General features: G+C 35.6%; 2 protein-coding genes and 1 non-coding gene across 4 annotated transcripts; 2 read left to right on the top strand and 1 right to left on the bottom strand.

Annotated features, from left to right (window-relative positions):
- Positions 1-2,789: 2,789 nt before the first annotated feature.
- On the top strand, positions 2,790-9,797 carry LOC149393893 (glutathione-disulfide reductase). 2 transcript variants are annotated; one of them, XM_089616621.1, is made up of 17 exons: positions 2,790-2,971; positions 3,556-3,737; positions 4,215-4,279; positions 4,408-4,477; positions 4,784-4,855; positions 5,147-5,350; positions 5,899-5,972; positions 6,064-6,147; positions 6,524-6,611; positions 6,773-6,854; positions 7,266-7,339; positions 7,536-7,643; positions 7,750-7,814; positions 8,196-8,309; positions 8,880-8,979; positions 9,108-9,161; positions 9,303-9,797. In XM_089616621.1, the coding sequence occupies exons 2-17, from the start codon at positions 3,582-3,584 to the stop codon at positions 9,396-9,398; spliced, it is 1,506 nt and encodes a 501-aa protein (XP_089472747.1). In that variant the 5' UTR covers positions 2,790-2,971; positions 3,556-3,581; the 3' UTR covers positions 9,399-9,797. The 2 variants fall into 2 exon arrangements, with proteins under 2 accessions (XP_089472747.1, XP_089472748.1); XM_089616622.1 differs by having other exon boundaries at positions 2,796-3,052.
- A 531-nt stretch (positions 9,798-10,328) lies between these two features.
- Positions 10,329-12,221, bottom strand: LOC149393892 (F-box protein PP2-B10-like). The gene is made up of 3 exons (XM_089617387.1): positions 12,135-12,221; positions 11,256-11,395; positions 10,329-10,872 (listed from the first exon to the last, which is right to left on the bottom strand). Exons 1-3 carry the CDS (start codon positions 12,195-12,197, stop codon positions 10,443-10,445), a joined length of 633 nt encoding a protein of 210 aa, XP_089473513.1. The 5' UTR covers positions 12,198-12,221; the 3' UTR covers positions 10,329-10,442.
- Positions 12,222-19,576: 7,355 nt separating this feature from the next.
- LOC149393891 (small nucleolar RNA R71) lies at positions 19,577-19,683 on the top strand. Its single transcript, XR_016299976.1, has one exon. It is a non-coding gene; the product is annotated as a small nucleolar RNA R71 (small nucleolar RNA).
- The last annotated feature ends 318 nt before the right edge of the window (positions 19,684-20,001 follow it).

The following is a 20,001-nucleotide window of genomic DNA, read 5'->3' as shown; positions in this document are numbered from 1 at the left end:
AACCGCGACTTCATCATTAACGTCAGTACTTAGTAATATATATTAATAAAATTAATAACCATTACTAATATGAAGATTTAAGTTTGATATCTGCAGTAAGAAAAAACTTTTAGATATTGATCATCAAATAATACATCTACTTCTGATGTAAGTATGAACAATTATATTTTACAATATTGACATTCAAAAATAACTTACTTGCGTAGATAACCATGATAAATAAATTATTAACAAGATAAACAAGTTAATAATAGTTTATAAGGTTTCCGAAAAAAATACGCGTCACCTGAAAAAGTTTACAGAAAAATTAGAATTATTTAAAAAAATATATTTGAGGAACAAATAATCATGGCAATCAACGTACAAATGATCAAATTATTATTAATTGAAATAATTCAAATATTTAATTTCAAATTTGAAAAAACATTAAAAATAAAAACATGTAAGATATTAATGAGGTATAGAATAGGAATTCTGATAAAGTCTGATCTTCGATCGTCCATCATATAAGGCCTTTATCCAAGCCTATATAAATGGTAAAAAAATATCGTGCCTGAAAAGGTTTTTTTACAATAATGGAATTACACAATTTATCCGTCCGAATGAAAAAAAAAATCCTATATCTCCTATCATTGATAAATTCATCTTTCTTTTATATATTTCGGAAAACCTCCCTAGCTTGTAGGAATAGAACCCGTGTTGTTATCTCTTCGAGAAGCCAACAAGTAGAGTTTATCCAAAGAGACATGGCATGTAGCAGTTCATACGCAGCTGTTCATGTAAAGGTATATAGGCGCCGTATCCCCTTTTATCTACATAATTCAAATCATTCAATGCATTATGAGAGTCAGGAATAAGAAGCATAACAGAATTGAAATAGTGAGTGATCCATAGGTTATGTTCTACGGCTCTTTATGTAGTGTCTTTATATGGTTTGTTTTTCTATTCATGTAAGTAGATTAAGGTCATTCAATCAAGTATATCTTAAGTTCAAATGATACCGCATTATTATGAGAATGAATCGATCCCAAGTTAGTTCTTTTACAACGTTCATAATAATATTGTCACATAAATCAAATGCTATTTTGCTAAATATAATAAAACATTGACTAATTAGCAATTAGTAAATTTGAAGTCGCTTAGTTACTCATATATATATATATATTTATATTTTTTCCCTTGACAAAATATGCATACGTAATTGCTTACCACATCTTAAAATTAGGAGTGTAATCAAGTTGGATTAATCAGTTTTTTATCTTCTATCAATCCGCCCCCAAACAATTTATTTTAAGTTTTAAAATCCAAACCAACTCGATTGAAAGATAAAACCAAACCAAACCAAATAAAAAACAATCAGGTTGGTTTGAGTTGATTTTTTCGGATTTTGCTATGTCTTATCTTAAGAAAGTTTACATATTAAAATAAAATTATCCATACTTTTAATAATTAAATCTTCATGTATCGCAGTTAATAAATTATAATGAGCATTATTAAATTTAATTGTAATATTATTAAAAAAGATATATATTTTTTTAACAATAGTTCATATAATATATTTACAATTTTTTTAAAATTTAAATATTATCATTTATCGAGTTGGATTGCTTCAACCAAATCTTACGACTATAAAAAACCAAACCAACTCGAAATACTTTCGGTTTGGGTTGGTTATAACCCAAAATTTTTTTGGTTTAATTGATGCGGTTTTTAAAAAAAGGGCGATGCGGTTATCTAGCCAATTTAAACTTTGAGTTTAGCAAAATAGCCTAAGTTTCAAAAATTAAGGCTGATTAGCCAAAAATATTACAAATCACCAAATTACCCTTTTCATTCTCCACACGTAGACACGCATTCCTCAAGCACAACTATAATCTTTTTAGATATCAACAAAACTTTGCGCTCTGCTCTTTCTCTCTCTGTCACCTACAACAGTGGCCTAGTCCAACATCCTCAAGAGCTGATCAGCCCCGAACCCGAGTCCGAGTCCGAGCCCTAGCTCTGTTAGAAGCTGCAAGTCCACTAAAGGAATCGTCGTCCCGGTCGTCGACGCCCATGCGATTATCGTTGACGGAGATATACTTCTAGGGTTTCGGAGATCAAAATCTTAGCTATTGCTTTAGCTCTCCAATTTGTCGGCCTTTGACGAAAACTCGACGGAAGCTCTAACGTGTCATCTTTATCTTCTCCGACGCAAAACCCTAATTTTTGCCGGAATCGGCGTGAGTGGGTAAGGGCTTGGCGGTCTCTTGATCGTCGTTGATTTCCATCGCCGTGTGTGGACACCCACAACTTAATTATTTTGAAATCTTGGAAAAACGGATCCACCCACACATTAAGGATATATTAGTATTTTTACATTATAAATAGCTATAATGTACTAATTTATGAAATTTTAGCTATTTTGTTAAACAATTAGTTTGAATTAACTACCACATATAAAAAATTCAAAAAAAGAAATTTGATTCGGATGATCGAGTTGTTTGGTTTATAAGTTCAAATGAACACTTTTACTTGAAACTATTCAAATAATAATTATAAATTGTTATAAGCGGACATTTCATTATTTATTTATTTATTTTTTTACAAAGCGGACTTTTCATTAATATATGAATATGGTAAGTTGATTTCTCATTTTTCTCGGTCAAAGAAACTAATCAAATTCTTTATTAAAAAAAAAAAAAAATTAAAATTAGCGATCAGAAAAAGGGTCCCACCGAAATCTTAGGCACTAAACGCACCGTTTATAGCGCACGTCTGACCCAAAAATCGTCTCCATTCATTTCCGTCTTTCTCACGCACGCTGTGAAAGTAAATGAAACTCTATTCACAAACTCTTTTCACAGTCGATCGTTTTTTTCTTCTTCTTCTATACTTCTTTGCTTACCTTTGTACGGGTTTTTATTTTCTCTTCTCAAAACCCTAGAAAAGCTCAGTCCTGGTTCTTCTATCCACGCCTCTCTCTCAATCGGTAGGCTCTGATTTCACTCTGTTTGGTTCCCCGAAATCCTGGATAGAGTAGCACCGAATCCTGTTTCGAATCATTGTTTTGGTAACATGATCGATGATTTATGTATTTTTTTAATTTTTTTTTATAACTTAATCTCATTTTCTATTTCCCGCGAAAGTTTGAGAAACAAACTTGTTGTCGTGAAAATTGTGTTTTTTGGCGACGGAATGAATGGTGTTAAGATGTTTATACCGTAAACATAAATGCTTGGTCGAGTGTATGAGAATTTGTTTTAGTTTTATTTCTACTGTGTGAAAATCTTTATTCAATTTTTTTTTTCCGTTCAACTTTTTTTTTTTCTAATGAAATTTTGGATCTTTAGGCTTCGAATCTTTGGATCATAGGATAAGTATGAGGAAAAACGTAAAGAATCGTTTATTTTCGTTAGAAAGTGTATATTGGGATTCTAATTACGCTTTCTTCTGTATTGAGTTATATGCTTAGGATTTTTTAAGAACAAGTTTTTGTAAGGTGTCTTGCTTCAGACTCAGAAAATATTATTTTTTTAATTTTTAATTTTTAATTTTTTTTTGTGTGTGTGGCAGATTTTTCCTAGATTTAAACTGCAATCATGTCAAGGAAAATGTTGATCGATGGTGAATTGAGCCAAACTACTGTGAGCCAAACTACTGACGAGGATGTTCATTATGATTTTGACTTGTTTGTCATTGGGGCCGGTAGTGGAGGTGTTCGTGCAGCTAGATTTTCAGCTACTTATGGAGCTAAAGTAAGTATTTACAGAATTTGAACATGCCTTGAGGTTTGTACCGATATTGTCGTTAAGATCTTTGTTTTTTTATTTTACACTACAATAGTCGCTTGCTTCAAGGACGATAAAGAGAATCCAATAATACTGTTAGGACTTGAGTTTTACAGTAGATAACTTTGTCTGTGTACAATGTTTCAAAATGATTAATTGTTTTTTCATTTTCAATAATGTTTCCATACCTGTTTTTTTTTTTTTCCTCTCTCCCAAACTAAGGTTCTTGGCTTGCTTTAAGGACGTTAAAGAGAATCCAATAAATACTACTGTAACGACCTGAGCTATACAGTAGATAACTTTGTCTGTGTACAATGTTTCAAAATCATGAATTGTTTCTCATTTTCATTACAGTTCATATACCTGGTTCCTAATTTAGAGTGTATTACTTGATTTAATATGTTATCCATACTCGTGAATAACTTTTGTGATTTATGCATTAAGGTTGGAATATGTGAGCTTCCATTTAATATGATCAGCTCAGAGGTCACTGGAGGAGTTGGTGGAACGTGAGTTGAAATTAACATTGATTTTATTTTATGGTTGATATATAATAGTCTAGAGTGGATGATACTCTGAAATAAGTTTCCTTATCATGAGGCCCACCTTTATGAATTCATGGTTTTTGGCTACGCAGGTGTGTCCTCCGTGGTTGTGTTCCGAAAAAGATTTTGGTATATGGAGCAACTCTTGGAGGTGAAATCGAGGTGAGAATAAAAGTTATGCATTTAAATCTTTATACACAGATTGTTATGGGGGTATATGTAAATTATAAATTGTTTTCTTGTAATTTCTCTCCTTTTATGACGTGCAAACGTGTAAAAAGAATAGGGTCGCAAAAATGTAATTTAAAAATCTGTTCCATTTTGAACATTGCACATTTTCGTTGGGTTGACTGTGGATTTGTTCATTTCTTGAGAGCACAATTAACATATGTAATGTGGCATTTTTTTTTTTACTATTTTTTTAATGTTTATTCTATTGGTCTAATGATGTTTTGATTTGATGTGTAGGATGCCAGAGCATATGGATGGGAGTTGAATGATAGAGCTGATTTTAACTGGAAGAAACTTCTGCATAAAAAGGTTGTATGTTTTATTTATATAAGCTCATTTAATTCAATGTTTGATTTCAAGTGGGTGATATTCATTTACAATTTGGGAATAAAATTTGAGGAACAGGCAGGGTGGTGGCAACTTATTGAGTTCAATATGGGAATAAAAACTTATTGACAACTAATAGTTTTTTAATTTTTAATTTTTATAAATAAGGATGCCAACTTACGGTTTAATGAAGTCTTTTTTTATCTTATGGTAGAATATGAAGCAATCTCATCCTTTGTCTAATTATCGTCTATCTTTCCTTACTACCGCCAGACAGATGAAATTCTTAGATTGAATGGAATTTACAAGCGCTTGCTGTCAAATGCTGGAGTCAAATTATATGAAGGAGAGGGTAAGTTAGTTAACCCTAATGAAGTTGAGGTGACACAGCTAGATGGCACAAAATTGAGTTATTCAGCAAAGCATATCTTGATTGCAACTGGAAGTCGGGCACAACGCCCTGCGATTCCTGGTCAGGTAGACATTCTTTTTGTTGAAATGTGCGTGTGTTGTTATTTCAACGCGATTTGTACGTGTTTAGAGCTTTTATTTTTTTTTTTTTTTATAATAATTTTTTTTATCTACTTTTGGGCGATTCTTGGCTATTTAGGTTGTAGATAAAAAAAAAATTTCTTTGTTTTTTTTAATCACTTTGAGTTAAGAGTAAATTATCACACAAAAGTAATTTATGACACAATTTCAGATGACGTGTTCCTTGTTTGGCTTTTCTATTGCTTTCATGTGCTCCACTCTTGCTATGTGTGGTCCTTAAATTCTATATACTTCATTATTTCAAAAATTGCTTGTGGAATTGAATGATGTAGATGGTGTGCTATTCTCTCAATCAATTGATGCAGCCAGCTGGACAATTATATATTTTTAGCTTCGTGGTACTTAGGATAGCCTAGTGGTAATTCCACACCACCTCCTGTGTGGAGGTCGTGGGTTCAATCCCCACTGCAGCAAAGTTACCTTAAAAAAAAATATATATTTTTAGCTTCATTCTATTTACTTTCCTTGGTTAGGAATTCTCTATTACCTCCGACGAGGCGCTAAGTTTAGAAGAATTCCCAAAACGTGCCATTGTGCTTGGAGGAGGGTTTGTTCCAATCTTACTATTTTGGGTATTAACTTTTTGCTGCTGGGCATGTTCAAGATTTCAAATGTCTATTTTTCTCCTTATCATTTAGGTACATTGCTGTTGAATTCGCTACAATTTGGAGTGGATTGGGTGCTTCTGTGGATCTACTATTCAGAAGAGAACTCCCATTGAGGTGTGATTCTGAATATCTTTCAATCCCTGAGTTGCCTAACACTATTTTAGCCACATTTTTCAAGAGTTGAGGCTTCAATTGTTTAATATTAGATTTATTTGTTCGTTTTTATTTTATTTTATTTTATTAATTTGTTTATCCTTCTGGCATTTGCTGATGTTTCCAAAAGAGGTCAAGTTTATTATAATCTCACAATTTTTCCATGTATTTTTTATTTATTAATGCCAAAATTGAGTTTCAATATGGAACAAGTGATACAAAAATAGATGCATAGATAGGAGTATACGGTTTTGTTTATTCAGTTTGGACTTTGCAATTGTTATCCATATTTGCTGCTTCATTTTATTTTAGTTAAAGTGTGGTGCACCTTTTGCAGAGGTTTTGACGATGAAATGAGGGCAGCGGTTGCAAGAAATTTGGAGGGCAGGGGAGTTAACTTGCACCCACGAACGGGTGTGAAAGAGGTACTTTAAATTCTGTTGTATGAACGGGTGTGAAAGAGGTACTTTAAATTCTGTTGTATGAACGGGTGTGAACGGTTGTAATAGTGTTGATCCTGGTTATTTGGATAGAATTGTGTTAGTTTTATGATCATTTTTGTTTTCCATTCTTTGTCTGCATGCAGGTAATAAAAACGGAGAATGGTGTAAAAGTTATTACTGACCATGGCGAAGAGTTGGTAGGAGATGTCATTCTATTCGCAACTGGTAATCATAGATGTGATTTGCTTAATAGCAACATTATTAATTATGAACATTGGTATCCATGCATGACAAGAAATTGTGAAATGTAATGCTGCAAGAATGAATTGTGGCAGTCAAGGGATGTGGAAGTTTAAACTCCTGCCCAAATTTTCCTATTTGTCACTTCCACGACTTTTCACTCTGATAGACCAACTGTTAGATGCTGTAGGATCTTATTCGGAGAATATCATTTCTTGCTTTATTTTTGTTATTTATCAACACTAATCCAGCTAACATTTTCCCCAAGAAATACACTCTTATTTGATGATATTATAGAAGTTCATCGCACTAAACACTTTTCCCAAATAAACAAGGCTCATAAGATTTTCTTTATTTATTTATTTTTCTGATGTTGCTTTTGTCAATGGCCACCAGGTCGAACTCCCAATACAAAGAGATTGAATTTGGAAGCTGTGGGTGTGGAACTTGATGAGGCAGGAGCTGTGAAGGTGAGTTACTTGAATGATTCCTTATGTTTATCCTAGTCGTGGCAATTCTTAAGCTCTGCTACATTTTTGCATTGAATGAGATCCAATGTGCAGATTTTTGCGAGGCCTTCTATAGCCTTTTCCATAAATTTATGTGTAATGTAACTAAACAATTTAAATTTTTCCTTGTTATTTTTCTTCTCATTCTGTTGTCAAGGTGGATGAGTACTCTCGCACCAATTTGCCTACTGTATGGGCTGTAGGGGATGTCACAAACCGGATGAATCTCACACCGGTGGCCTTAATGGAGGGAACATGTTTTGCTGTACGTGTTTTGTTCTTTACCAAGTCTAAATTTCTTTTTTATATCAATGCTGTCTTTGATATGATAAATATTTTATTGTCGTTATGATGTTTAATGTTACTTACAGAAAACAGTTTTCGGCGGGCAACCTACCAAACCAGACTACAGAGACATAGCATGTGCTGTCTTTAGGTAATTAAGTCTCATATTGTGATAAGCTGTATTGCTTTTATTCTGATGGCACTCCCGGAAATTCCTACGTATGATTCTTTCAGTTGGTTTAAGATCGATGAAATAGCTGACTCGAAAATTTGTCGAGTAAAAAAACAATGGCTACGAGGTATCGTAAGGGATTGGATCTGTGTTCATGATTTCCTATCTCATATATTTCTTTTTGGTTGTTGAAACTTTTTGTGCGAAACAGTTCCTGAAATCTATAATTCGCGGCCACTTATTCTCCTTTAGTGTATTTCCCGTTTTGATGAATGATAAATCATTCTACCTCAGTGATTTTCTTTGCCTTTTATTTGGACTTGCTTTTTGAGCAACGAACCCGTGTCTTTCTTGTCACAGCATACCGCCTCTTTCAGTTGTGGGTCTCAGCGAAGAACAAGCAATCGAAGAATCAAATGGTGATATATCAGTCTTCACATCATCATTCAACCCAATGAAGAACACCATCTCAGGGTAATTTTCAGCACTTTATAACACATAAGAATATCACAAGTTCACAACTAGTAAGCTGTATTTTTCATGATAAAATTTCTTTCATCGAATTTTTATCCTCAAGAAGTCATTATTTTTATCTGCTCAAAAGAGTTTTGGCCTACACATGCTTTTTTTGTTTAGTCATTTACTTTTCATAAAACCACAAGGCCCGTGTTGTGTAGCAAGATAATGGAATGAATATTAATGAATTCTTCATCATGGTAACTTCCACATAGTTCTTATTGCTGTGTAACTCTCTACACAATAAGTGGAGTGTTTAGTTTGATGAGTAAGAGGATAAAGTGAAAGCTTGATTAGAATGCGGAAGAGTAGTTGTAAGTTGTAACTTAGCTTCCCTCTCTTTCGAAGTTTACTTGCCCATGAATTCTGCCGTGTTAATGAGGCAGTAAAATGGTTTGGAAACTTCCGTGCTCACTACACTCCAGAGGTTCACTACCATGTTTAGGAAGAGCTATGCAACACGTTTCTTATACCTTTTTCTAAGCATTTGTGTGGTCTATTTTATTATATCTATTTATTTTATTCTAGACGTCAAGAAAAAAGTGTTATGAAGCTTATCGTTGACGCCGAGACGGATAGAGTTCTTGGGGCTTCCATGTGTGGACCAGATTCGCCCGAAATTATTCAGGTATATCATATGTTGCTACACATTTATATAAAAAAAATGTTATTCATCATTCTTTGTGTGAAAAACTTTAGGATTGTGGTTTTAAAAATATTAAATTTCTGATTACTGTGTTTATGTTTATCTCACAGGGCATTGCTATAGCACTGAAGTGTGGAGCAACTAAAGCCCAATTCGACAGCACGGTGAGTTCCTTTGCAATGTTTTACTGCACTTTTTTCTTTCTTTCTCAAACTGAGACTGTTGGGCAAAACATTTTGTTCATTCTGCCACAAATAAGATTAATTTTTCTTCCGTTACAAAGCATCTTATTTCACATTTTACAGGTGGGAATTCACCCTTCTGCTGCCGAGGAATTTGTGACCATGCGAACAGAGTCGAGGCGCGTTTCTGGTAGCAAAAAACCGAAGACAAATCTTTAGGGAGTTCAATTGGCTCAAGGCAGTTTGCCACATAATGCATTCATAACTGGGCAGGCAAAAACTCGAGAGTTTTGTTGAATTCATTAATATAAAAAAATAAAAGTCTGTCCTGTTAGCCATATATATTATTCTTGTTTGTAAGGCTGGATTAAAATACCTTCTCAACGTTCATCTCATTTTGATTAGAAACACTATTCATACTGTATTGAGAGACTGGCGTGTTTGATGGTTGACATTAAGCTATCTGTCAACTCTTTTAGATCGTTTATAGTCGCCAATTAAAAAACAAAGTAAAGAGTGAAGAAACAGATGATCAGCATTTATCATTATTTCTGACATATTTGCATGTACATTTCAACTTTGGTGATACAAATTATAAAGTTCTGCGAGCGCATTGAATTCTTTTGTTTTATTTTTAATATTTTTTTCTTTCACTCTTGAACATCAATTCAATTAGACATCAAAACAAGTCGCAACTAATGGAGGGCATTCGGTTGAAATTCTGTTCCAACTAAAACATATTATTCATGTGAATTTCCTATTTTAATATTAAATGTTTTCACCGGACACCCCTTCTCGTGTTGAACCGTCATTGTCAAAATACTCGTCTTGAATAGTTATGTCTTGAATAGTTAAGCTCACCGGATAAAGATCCCATACGAAAATGGATACAAGTGGAGAGAAAATCCCAACTTTGATACAAATTAAAAGTTGGGATATATAAAAAGGTGTATAATATTTTGCATGGATATATATATATATACATATTAATATATATATATATATATATATATATATATATATATATATATGTGTGTATATATTAAGTGAAATTACAACTAAAGGGCACGTATAAAAAACAAAATGCATTTGGAAAAATTACGTTTTGAGGATACAATACTCATTAACGAGCGCCTATATATGATATTATTTATACTTGCTTTCACATACAAAAATATGAATTTCCAATAACAAGCCGCCGCGTAGCAGAAGGAAACACGAACAAAGTACCTTATCTAGAAGCGCATTTTGTAAGAGAATAAATCACATAATTTCTTTGGGGCGAAACTCAATGCCTTGAAGAATAAGTCCGTTGGACGATAACCCGTAATTTGCGGTTTCCCACACGCGGGCCTCAACCTCATTTTCTCGATGACCGTCACCGGTGAAGAAGTCTCCGATCTCAACTTCGGTCCACCCATCGTCCCTTTTCCTCGGGTGGACATAATCTCTCCCGAGCCGGGGCGGGTGGCCATAAACCTCTTTATGAAGAATGTAGTTCGTCAATTCCTCCGCGATTCCTTCCTCGACGAATCTCACAGAAACCCTAATTTCGTGGTAGTCGAAGATGTAAAAACGAGGCACGTAAATCAAGTAAACAATGTAGTGCGTGAAGGGGGACAAAATCCGTAGCTTTACTCTCCCTTCAATGAACATAGCCGTAACTTTTTCAATGTTAGGCATCTCCGTAAACCTGCATACGTACGTGTTACACTTTGGATTACAAATAAAATCTTTCTAAAAATTTTAATATATATAAAAAATTTGGTGTTATAGCTAAATTAAAATTAGTAGATATGCAAAATAGTTAAAGTTTGTCTATAGTTAGTGAAACAGTTAAAATTAATAATGAATAAATGTGCGAGTAAAATTTTAGCTATTTGTTAATCAATTAGTTTCAAACGACAATTTCGTATAATTTTTTTTTATTGATTTATGAAAAATGGTACACAAAATGAATGTGATGAATTATTTTTGGTTTGACACACAAAATCATACTTGCTATATGATTATTCTAGACAAGATCTGAATAGCTGATTTTTTAAACATAATTAGAGATCACTAATTTAAGATCACCTGGAGACAATAGGTTCAGGTTCTGGTAATTCTCCAACATATTGAGGATCAGAGATTATGTAGTCATGCCATTTTATAAATAGCTGATTTGGCCCCAGCATGCACCATACTTTGCCGTTCCATGTCTCCATAGCAAAATGCTGCCATTGAAGAAAAAAAAAAAACAATTGGTGATCAAGAATTTTTTTTCAATTTATAGTCATTGCTTTTGTTGTTTACTACTTTTGCCCATTTTAACCTGTGCATTTACTGTCACTGTTTTATTATAAATGTAACTGGAAATAACTAGTTCTTGTTTATAACTTCAAAAAAATTACTTAAACGATAAAAACTTTAGACGTTATTTATGTGATGTATTTAAAAAAAAAGTATCAAATGCAATTTCCGCTACAATAAAATAAAACATAAGGAATATAAAGAAAATTACGAAAATTGTTTTCTGAGGATATAACATTTAAAAAATAACGCTTATTTCTATATCCTTTAAAAGCATTTTTTCAAATGGTAAAATTTATATTTCTTATGAATAAAACTGTAAATAATAAATAAAGTTAAATATAGTCGAAACAGTTAAAAAAAAAAATTACTGTAAACATTAAACAAAATGGCTGTTTACAACTTAAAACTTTAAACACGTTATTCTTATGGTAAGCTATCACTCTGGGCCCAACCCGGTATATAATGAATTTAGTTTTACCATTTATCAGTTTTACAAAATATCTTATAAATCGATAAATGTTTACAATCAAAGCCCTTTTAAGACTATTAACCCTTTTTATTTTACTTTTATCTTTCTCAATTTCATTAAAGTAAATCCTAACTCTGCATGTTTTCGCTGGAAACCGAAGGAAACTAATAATAACTAAAAAGTGAACGTACCTTGGATACGTAGTTTTCGGGGGCTAATGAAATGTTCTCCGAACTCGACTTTTCTTCTCCCATTCTCTCTCTCTCTCTCTCTCTCTCTCTCTCTCTCTCTGTATAGTGCCTGTGTGTGTATATATATTTATATGTAGGGGTTGTATAGTTGTTTGTGAATGTCTGGCAACGAGACTTTTTTTTCTTGGTAGACAAGTACTTGGCTTTGTAGCCACGGTCAAACGGCCATAATAAATACAATAATATTATATTTCTGTTTACTTTATTGTTAAATATTTGGTTAAAATCAAATACCATGTTATGAACATATTTTATAGATTGTTTAATTCTTATAGTGGTCTGTAAATCTGTATAATCAGTGGCTTGGTCAAATTGCTGTTTGCGATGAAAATGTCAATGGTCATGTGTTGGCGTAAGCTTAAATATGAATATAACTAATTGCATATAGCACATTTAATAATGGTATCATATCTTAAGGAGTAAAAGATCGAAGTTTGGCGAACGAGACTTGCCAACAACGAAGAATATTAAGAGAACTTCCTTCAGAGAAAGATAAGCTGGATCATGTTGAAACTTGAATCAAACTCGTAAAGCTTAGACGAGCGAATTGGGGAAACTTAAACATAAAAAAGAAAAAAAAAAAAATAAAAAAAAGAAAGAAATAAAGAGACATTATTTGACAATATTGAATTTAATCTAGAGGGAGCTTTAATGAAAAATATGTAAGACTCTAAAAAAACTGCATTATTTAGTGAAAAACTGATGATACATGCCCCCTCTAATTAATAAGGATTATTTTATTTTTTTAATTGTTTTTCTAATTATGTATTAAAGAAAATTAGTTTTAGAAATGGTCGACTATAGTTATTGCATCATTAACAAACGAACTTTGATAGAATATTTTTACACTCCTTTTTCCTATTAATCTTTCTCAAATAATCCTTTTTCTTATTACTGTTTCTCAATGATTTTGTTTTTGAGTTACAACTTATATTTGTTTGATTTTTAATATTCTTTATATTTGTTAATACTCATAGTTTATTTGATCCTATTTAAAATTATAAATTCTAATTTATAAAGCATTGCACTAAATGTTATATATGCATGTTAAATAAAATTTGAAATTTAAAACCATATACTTAGCTAATAACTAGACTTAATGACATATACAATGCCTTAAACTCCAAGAAACTAAGATTTAAATCTTTAAATTTAAATGATAAACTTTTATATCCTTATTATTAATTAAAATGAGTTTATGTTTTAAATTTCCAAAAATAAATTTTAGCATGAAATAAACCCCATGAAACTAAGATCTAAATCACTATACTTGAATTAGGGACTTGATATATTATTATTTTATAGACTTGTGAAAAAGTATAAGTTATGTTTTTGTGATGTCTCCTAGGATGTTCTAACAAGAAACAACTTAGGAGATTATGAAAAGTGAATAAACTATAAGTAATGATACAACTAATTGATAACCCAGTTCGGCCAATCGTGCCTATTTCTGGAGGAATGATATTCTCGGTGAAAAGAGAACTTCATTAGACGTTAGTATAAGTACAACATTGGACAACTATGGATGATCACCTTCAAAGTTTCCTAACTTCAAAACTACCATAGTGATTTCTAACCCAGGCTCCCCCTGTATTTGAGCTCCCCTCACTTTTCACTCTCCCAATGTTTCAACAACGCTTATAACAATGCGTGTTTTACAATAATTAGAACAACCCAAAATAACTCTACAATGGCATTCAATGACAACAGAGTAAAATGCACACTTAGGGCCAGGTTTTTCGACGATGACAACTCTCACAAAAACCTAAGTGTGTAACCCTACCAAGAAAGGCAAACATTCATTTTATATGACACACCCACATCTAAGTGTCATTGGCTAGGGTTCCTAATCCGCTTGTAGAATGATCAAGAAAGCGCGGAAGAAAAATAGACAAAAAGCAGACTGCAGAAATCCACGTCCCACCTAATGTTATACACTGATGTTTTCAACATCATAGAGAACAACAATTTTGCCAAGCTCTACCATTGGCTTTTTGTAGGCAATACACACAAAGTCCAATGAACACATAAACTTACTCATCAACATGAAGCTCAATTTAGGAAGACAGGGAAGTCTTCAATACAATACAAATCTACATGTCACATTGACTAACATAGATTGAAAGCATATCAATACAAGAGGTCTTCAACAACAAAGAAAGTTTCAAAAGCAATATTACACATCACAATTACTCCCCATCTTTGCCTCAAGAAAGTCAAAAGAGGCTAGAGAGAGGAAATATCCCAGAGTACCGTACTTAAGCATAAGAAAATCAAGTCTCAAACCACAGCTTATAGGAGGAAAGCTAATAGAAAAACTACAAAAAAAATAAATAAATAAAAGAAGTTTATGTGGTACTTCTAAATGGCATATCAGGTAGATGTAGAAGGGGCTTGATTGACATCATTAGGGACGTCAACATTTGAGGTTGTGCTAGTGGAGGAGGGCATCATCATCTTCAATATCCCCCTTTCTGTTAGAGGCTCTCGAGATTACATCTTCAAGGTGCATGAGTTTACCTCTGAGAAGCAGCAAGGGACCTCAGCTCAGATGACAAGGGGGGCACAGTGGGAGCCTCTGATGTTAAAGAGAAGGACTGGGGCACACGCACAGTGATGGTCCTGCTGATGTTGTTGCGATTTTTACGCGCGCAAGTGCACGTGTCGCTCAAGTAATATAGTGTATTAAGTACGAGTGTCGATCCCACGAGGAACAAGCTTAATTAACAAACAAATCAACTAGCACGAATTGAACTAAAGAGGAGATGGAAAGATGTCACAAATTATTGACAAGTTTTAAAACACTTAAATAACAAAATAATCAAATAAAAGTTGTAAGCAGAAAGAGAGGCTAAGGACCAAGGCTTCACGGGTTTATTCAACGGTTTGGATACGCAAACTTGACGCACAATCAATAATCAACTCACTACACTTTGCTAACCATACTCACAGAATAATATTGCTAAATCTCTCTCGAGCATCTAACAACCTATGTCAAAGCTAGGAAAATCTTCTCTCGATCTCAATCCCTAACAAAAACATGCATTCATATCAAGAGCATTCAAACGATTCTATGGCAACCTAACTATCTCTAGCCTAGGCATGCATCATAGTAATTCAAACCAAAACACTAACAACCTAATCTTTCTCAAGCATCAAGTTGAAGTATAAAATCATGAACAAGGTAGCTAATCTCGATCAAGCATTAAAAACGGATTTGAATTAAGCAAAGCAATAGAGAATGGAAATTGAATTTCAATATATTAAATCATATCCATTACCGTATCCTAAACCCGCTACGCCATAGTCCTTAATGGAATTAGTTCATGACGTAGCGAGAAAACAAAAATAAAATAAAAGAAAAAGAAGAAGAAGAAACCATAATTGAAAACTAAATCGAAAATTAAAATACGGGAGTTCAAGAGTAAAAGAGAAGAAGAAAACTGTAATTGGCGGCAATTGATGAAGAACGGCTCTCCTCTTTCTCTCTATCTCTCCCAAACACTAAGAAAAACATTGAAAATGTGCCAAAAGTCCTAAACAAGAGATTGAGAGGTGTATTTATAGGCCTAGGTCAAAATCCTTGGGTTTCTCTTGATTTTCGGAGGAGATTGGGTAATTAAAAGTGATCCAATGGCTCAGATCGACTCCAAATCCGCGTTTCCTCTTTTTTTGTCTCGGCGGACCTCGCGGCGCGCAGTTCTAGGGTCGCGCCGCGAGGTTGACATCCCGAAAGACCTCGCGTTCCGCGCTTCATGCTCGGAGATCGATTTCGGCGATTTTCGGAACATCGCGGCGCGACCCCCTAGGGTCGCGCCGCGCGCTTTTTCTTCCCGCGCGCACCGATTTTGTAACGGCCATAACTCCTAGCTCCGATGCTCGATTCTTGCAAATAAACATGCGTTGGAAAGCTAAGAGAGAGCTCTATCCAATCATTAAATTGGATCGTCCAAAATGTTTACTTCAAACACTCAGAATTGTTCACAAGAGCACGTTGTATTTCTTCTTTGCTCTAACTTGGCGAAAAGTCTTCGAATCTTCTCAAAATGGCTCCGTTGCTTCATGTGATGCTCTACTAACCTCATTAATACCTCATTGGCCTCTAAAACCTACAAGTCTCTCAAAAACACACAAAAAACATCACAAATACTCGATAACAAGCTTGGATTTAATCGGGAAAATAGGAGTTTTCCGCGTGATTAACGCACCTATCAAATACCCCCAAACTTAAATCGTTGCTTGTCCTCAAGCAACAAAACAAATAACACAAAATAAAACACACAAAAGAAGTTACCTACACTAAATTGGTAAATCTCAATGCTTTAAGTAAAATAACTGACTCATATTTGCCTCAATTTCAAACCTCTAGACTTATATCTACACGGAAATCCATGGTTTTAAACTCTAAGTCAACTACCAAATGTAAAAGAGTCCATACAAGTTCGTGTTAGCTCAAGCCGTTTGCAATGTTATTTTGTCTCGATTAGCTTTCGATTCCCAAGTCTCGTACCCTTTCACAATCCTAATATGCGACCACAAGAATCGATTCTGTGAATGATAGTTTATTCGATTCGACACACCATAAGCCTTCTCTCCACCCTTGATCTCCACTAATGCGCACATGTCATTCCTAGCTCGTCAATAGGTCTTAAAGGCTTGTAATGTTTTAGGCTAGGGTCAAAGGTACGGAATGGAATTTTTAGTAGCTCAAACATCGACCTTAGCGACTCAAATCTCTCACCAAAATCACAACCCTCATACAAAGCTCATTCACTCACCCATCCCCACGTTCTTGGCATCAAATTTCGCCTAACACGAACGTTTTACTTAGTCTTTTATTTCCCATATTTTCCCCCCCAAACTTCAACTCAACAACAATAAGCGACAAGTCTCTAAAACAAAAACATAGAACACCACGCCAAAATAAAAATGTATGACATAAATAAACATTTTTTTTCTTTTTCTATTTTTTTTTAGATTTTTTTTTTTTTTGCTTTTTTTTTTTTTTTTGCATAACGATATAAATAATCACCGGCGTGGTGTGTCTAGTGGACAATGTAATATGTAGAGACGAGTCGGAGAACATGTCATAAAATAGAAAAAAAAATTTACTCAACAATGTCACTCAAGAGTCGCTAAAGTCAATGAGGTTCTTTGTGGGATTTCAAAATTATTGGCTCGGCTTTTTCTGACTAAGTATCGAGAAGGGTAAATCGTTTGGCTTTTTGTGAGTGGGTTCTAATTGATAAATATTCTCGGGTTGACTTTTTGGCTCGACGGGTCATTCCTAATGCCTATATCATTCTTACTAGATCAATGTGCGCTCAATTTTGCTTCGACTAGAGATTCGAAAAGGTTCTTAGTGTGTTCGGTGGTCACTTTTCAGAACTGAGTTAGACTACTACTCAATGTCGTCTAAGCATCGAGACAAACATTATTCGGGCTTTAAGTGATAACACAAAACTCAACAAGATTCTTTTTCACTCGGTAATTCACGGATTTTTTTCACATGTCTACGGCTTAAGACTATCCATATCATCGGCAAACATTTATTGAGTCAGTTAAAGCACACAAAACACCAATTTCTACCAATTATCCTAAAACAAAAAAAAAACAAAAAAAAAACAACCTAGAAAATTAGGTACTAATGTACAAAAATCCCCCGCAAGACAAACAATTATCCCCCCCAAACTTAAAACTTACATTGACCCCAATGTAATTGTGAAAAACATGGATAGAGGGACTTACCTTGCGGGGGTGGTCGAACGCCCCTACTCATGGCCGCCGCGCTCAAGCGGCGGAGGTTCTTCATTTTCGTTCTGGTGCTCTGTTTCCTTCCACACCTCTTTAAACGGTGTTGGCCATTGTTCTCGCGTCGGTTTGATTGGTGATTTCAGCGTCGCATCCCTTCTCTTGCCCTTCAAAGTTTTGTCTGGAGGAGTACGTGGTGGTGATAGGAGCGGCAGAGGTTTGACTTCGTCTGTCTTGAGGAAGACAACCCCTTCTTTCTCATTTTCGCGCTTTCGGGCTTTGTAGATCCCGAACGTCTCTTCTTCATTCTTCACTCGCGTCTTCAGTTCACCTTTTGTCATGTCGATGAGAGCACCACATGTGGCTAAGAAACTTCGTCCCAAGAGTATGGGGATGTCGCGGTTCTCGTCCATGTCGATGATGTAGAAATCAGCAAGGAAAGTGAATTTTCCGACTTTGACGAAGATGTCTTCCACGAAGCCGTGCGGATACCTTACGGAATGGTCCGCCAGTTGGAGAATGGTGCGCGTGGGTTTTAGTTCACCCACTTTCAGCTTGTTGAAGATGGCCACAGGCATGAGGTTAATGCCCGACCCTAGATCGCACAAAGCGTTGTCGATGCGGATGTCTCCAATAGTGCATGGCAGCGGGAATTGGCCGGGATCCTCCAATTTTGGTAAAAGTTCTTGTTATAGAAGCGCGCTACATTCCACGGAAAGTGCCAGTGTGGTGATTTGCGGGAGCGGATGTGGCGGCTCGTGGATGTGGACCAGCAATGGTGGTTTCGGAGCTATAGCGATCGGGACAGCTTTTCCCTTATCTTTCTTCGAGTTTTCGACAGCTGCAACATGATGATGTGAGATAGCGTTGCAATGCTCTATTGGGTTCTCGCATGGAAATCCTTCGCTAGTTGCCCCACCGTCGTCTCGAGGCTCTTGATTTGCGCCTCTTGATTTGTCATTCGCGTTCGAGACTCGGTGATGAAAGAGGTGAGGAGTTCTTCTAGCTTGTCCTTGGGAGCAGGCTGATTTTGTTGTTGACGCGGTTGAAACCCTTGTTGTTGCCCCTCTTGTTGATTTTGGAGCGCCGGTGGAGGCCGGTTTTGTAGGAATACATGTTGTTGTTGTAGCTCTCTCCACCCGTGGGTGTATTGGTTGTTCCAGACTCCATTGTTGTAGTTGTTGGAGTTTTGGAACGGGGGCATGTTGTTGTAGTTCCCCACGTAATTGGCATTCTCGGGGTGGACATTGTTCGCTTGAGGGCAATCGTCGGTGTAGTGTGGTCCGTTACACCAAAAACATGGCTCCCGAGTTGTATGCATGGCGTTCACGGTAGCTTTCATCTCATTCATCTCTCTCAACTCCTTCCGGAGATTTTCCATCTCCGTTGCCATTTGTTGCACTGTCTCTAGATCAATTGTGGCTGTCGTGGCTTGAGCAGTGGCGGGACCGGCCTTCATGATTCTCTTCTCTACCGGGCATTGGTCGTTGGAGCGCGCTTATTCTTCAAGGAGAGCTAGGAACTCCGATAGCGTCTTAGTTAGCACCGTGCCTCCCGCGGCGGTGTTAACTAAGGTCTTCGTCGAGTTGAGGAGTCCGTAGTAGAATGTTTGTAGTTGGACCGGCAACATGACCCCATGGTTAGGACATTTTCGGAGCATCTCCTTGAAGCGTGCCCATGCTTCGTGGAGGGACTCGCCGTCCATTTGTGCGAAGCTGTGAATGGCGTTTCTTAGGCGGGCCGTCTTCTCGAACGAGAAGAACTTGGTGAGGAAGGTGTTGCACAGCCCTTCCCATGTGGTGATGGAATCGGGGGGAAGCGAGTTGAGCCATGCTTTTGCCCGGTCACGAACAAAAAATGGGAACAATCGGAGTCGGATGGCGTCCGCGTTGACGTTGTGGATCTGGAATGTCTCGCACAACTCGTTGAAGTTGGAGATGTGCTCGTTCAGATCTTCATTCGGGGCTCCGGAGAATTGATTTTGCTGGATCATGTTGATCGTCCCCGTCTTGATCTCGAAGCTTTGGTTCCCTCCGATGGCCGGATTGACAATGGC

This window comes from Urtica dioica, chromosome 6 (genome assembly GCF_054948205.1).
Source record: "Urtica dioica subsp. dioica isolate 48M chromosome 6, U.dioica_male_clone48M_v1_H2, whole genome shotgun sequence".
Classification (NCBI taxonomy): domain Eukaryota; kingdom Viridiplantae; phylum Streptophyta; class Magnoliopsida; order Rosales; family Urticaceae; genus Urtica; species Urtica dioica.
This window is presented reverse-complemented; position numbering and strand designations above follow the sequence as displayed.

What these genes read in the sequence shown, in the direction of transcription:
- LOC149393893 (XM_089616621.1), top strand. Translation starts at nt 3,582, where the DNA reads ATGTCAAGGAAAATGTTGATCGATGGTGAATTGAGCCAAACTACTGTG. An exon ending in ACTGGAGGAGTTGGTGGAAC is followed by an intron (nt 4,280 to 4,407) that starts GTGAGTTGAAAT and finishes TTGGCTACGCAG; the next exon opens with GTGTGTCCTCCGTGGTTGTG. An exon ending in GCCCTGCGATTCCTGGTCAG is followed by an intron (nt 5,351 to 5,898) that starts GTAGACATTCTT and finishes TTCCTTGGTTAG; the next exon opens with GAATTCTCTATTACCTCCGA.
- LOC149393892 (XM_089617387.1), bottom strand. Translation starts at nt 12,197, where the DNA reads ATGGGAGAAGAAAAGTCGAGTTCGGAGAACATTTCATTAGCCCCCGAA. An exon ending in CCGAAAACTACGTATCCAAG is followed by an intron (nt 11,396 to 12,134) that starts GTACGTTCACTT and finishes CTTCAATGGCAG; the next exon opens with CATTTTGCTATGGAGACATG. An exon ending in CCTGAACCTATTGTCTCCAG is followed by an intron (nt 10,873 to 11,255) that starts GTGATCTTAAAT and finishes GTACGTATGCAG; the next exon opens with GTTTACGGAGATGCCTAACA.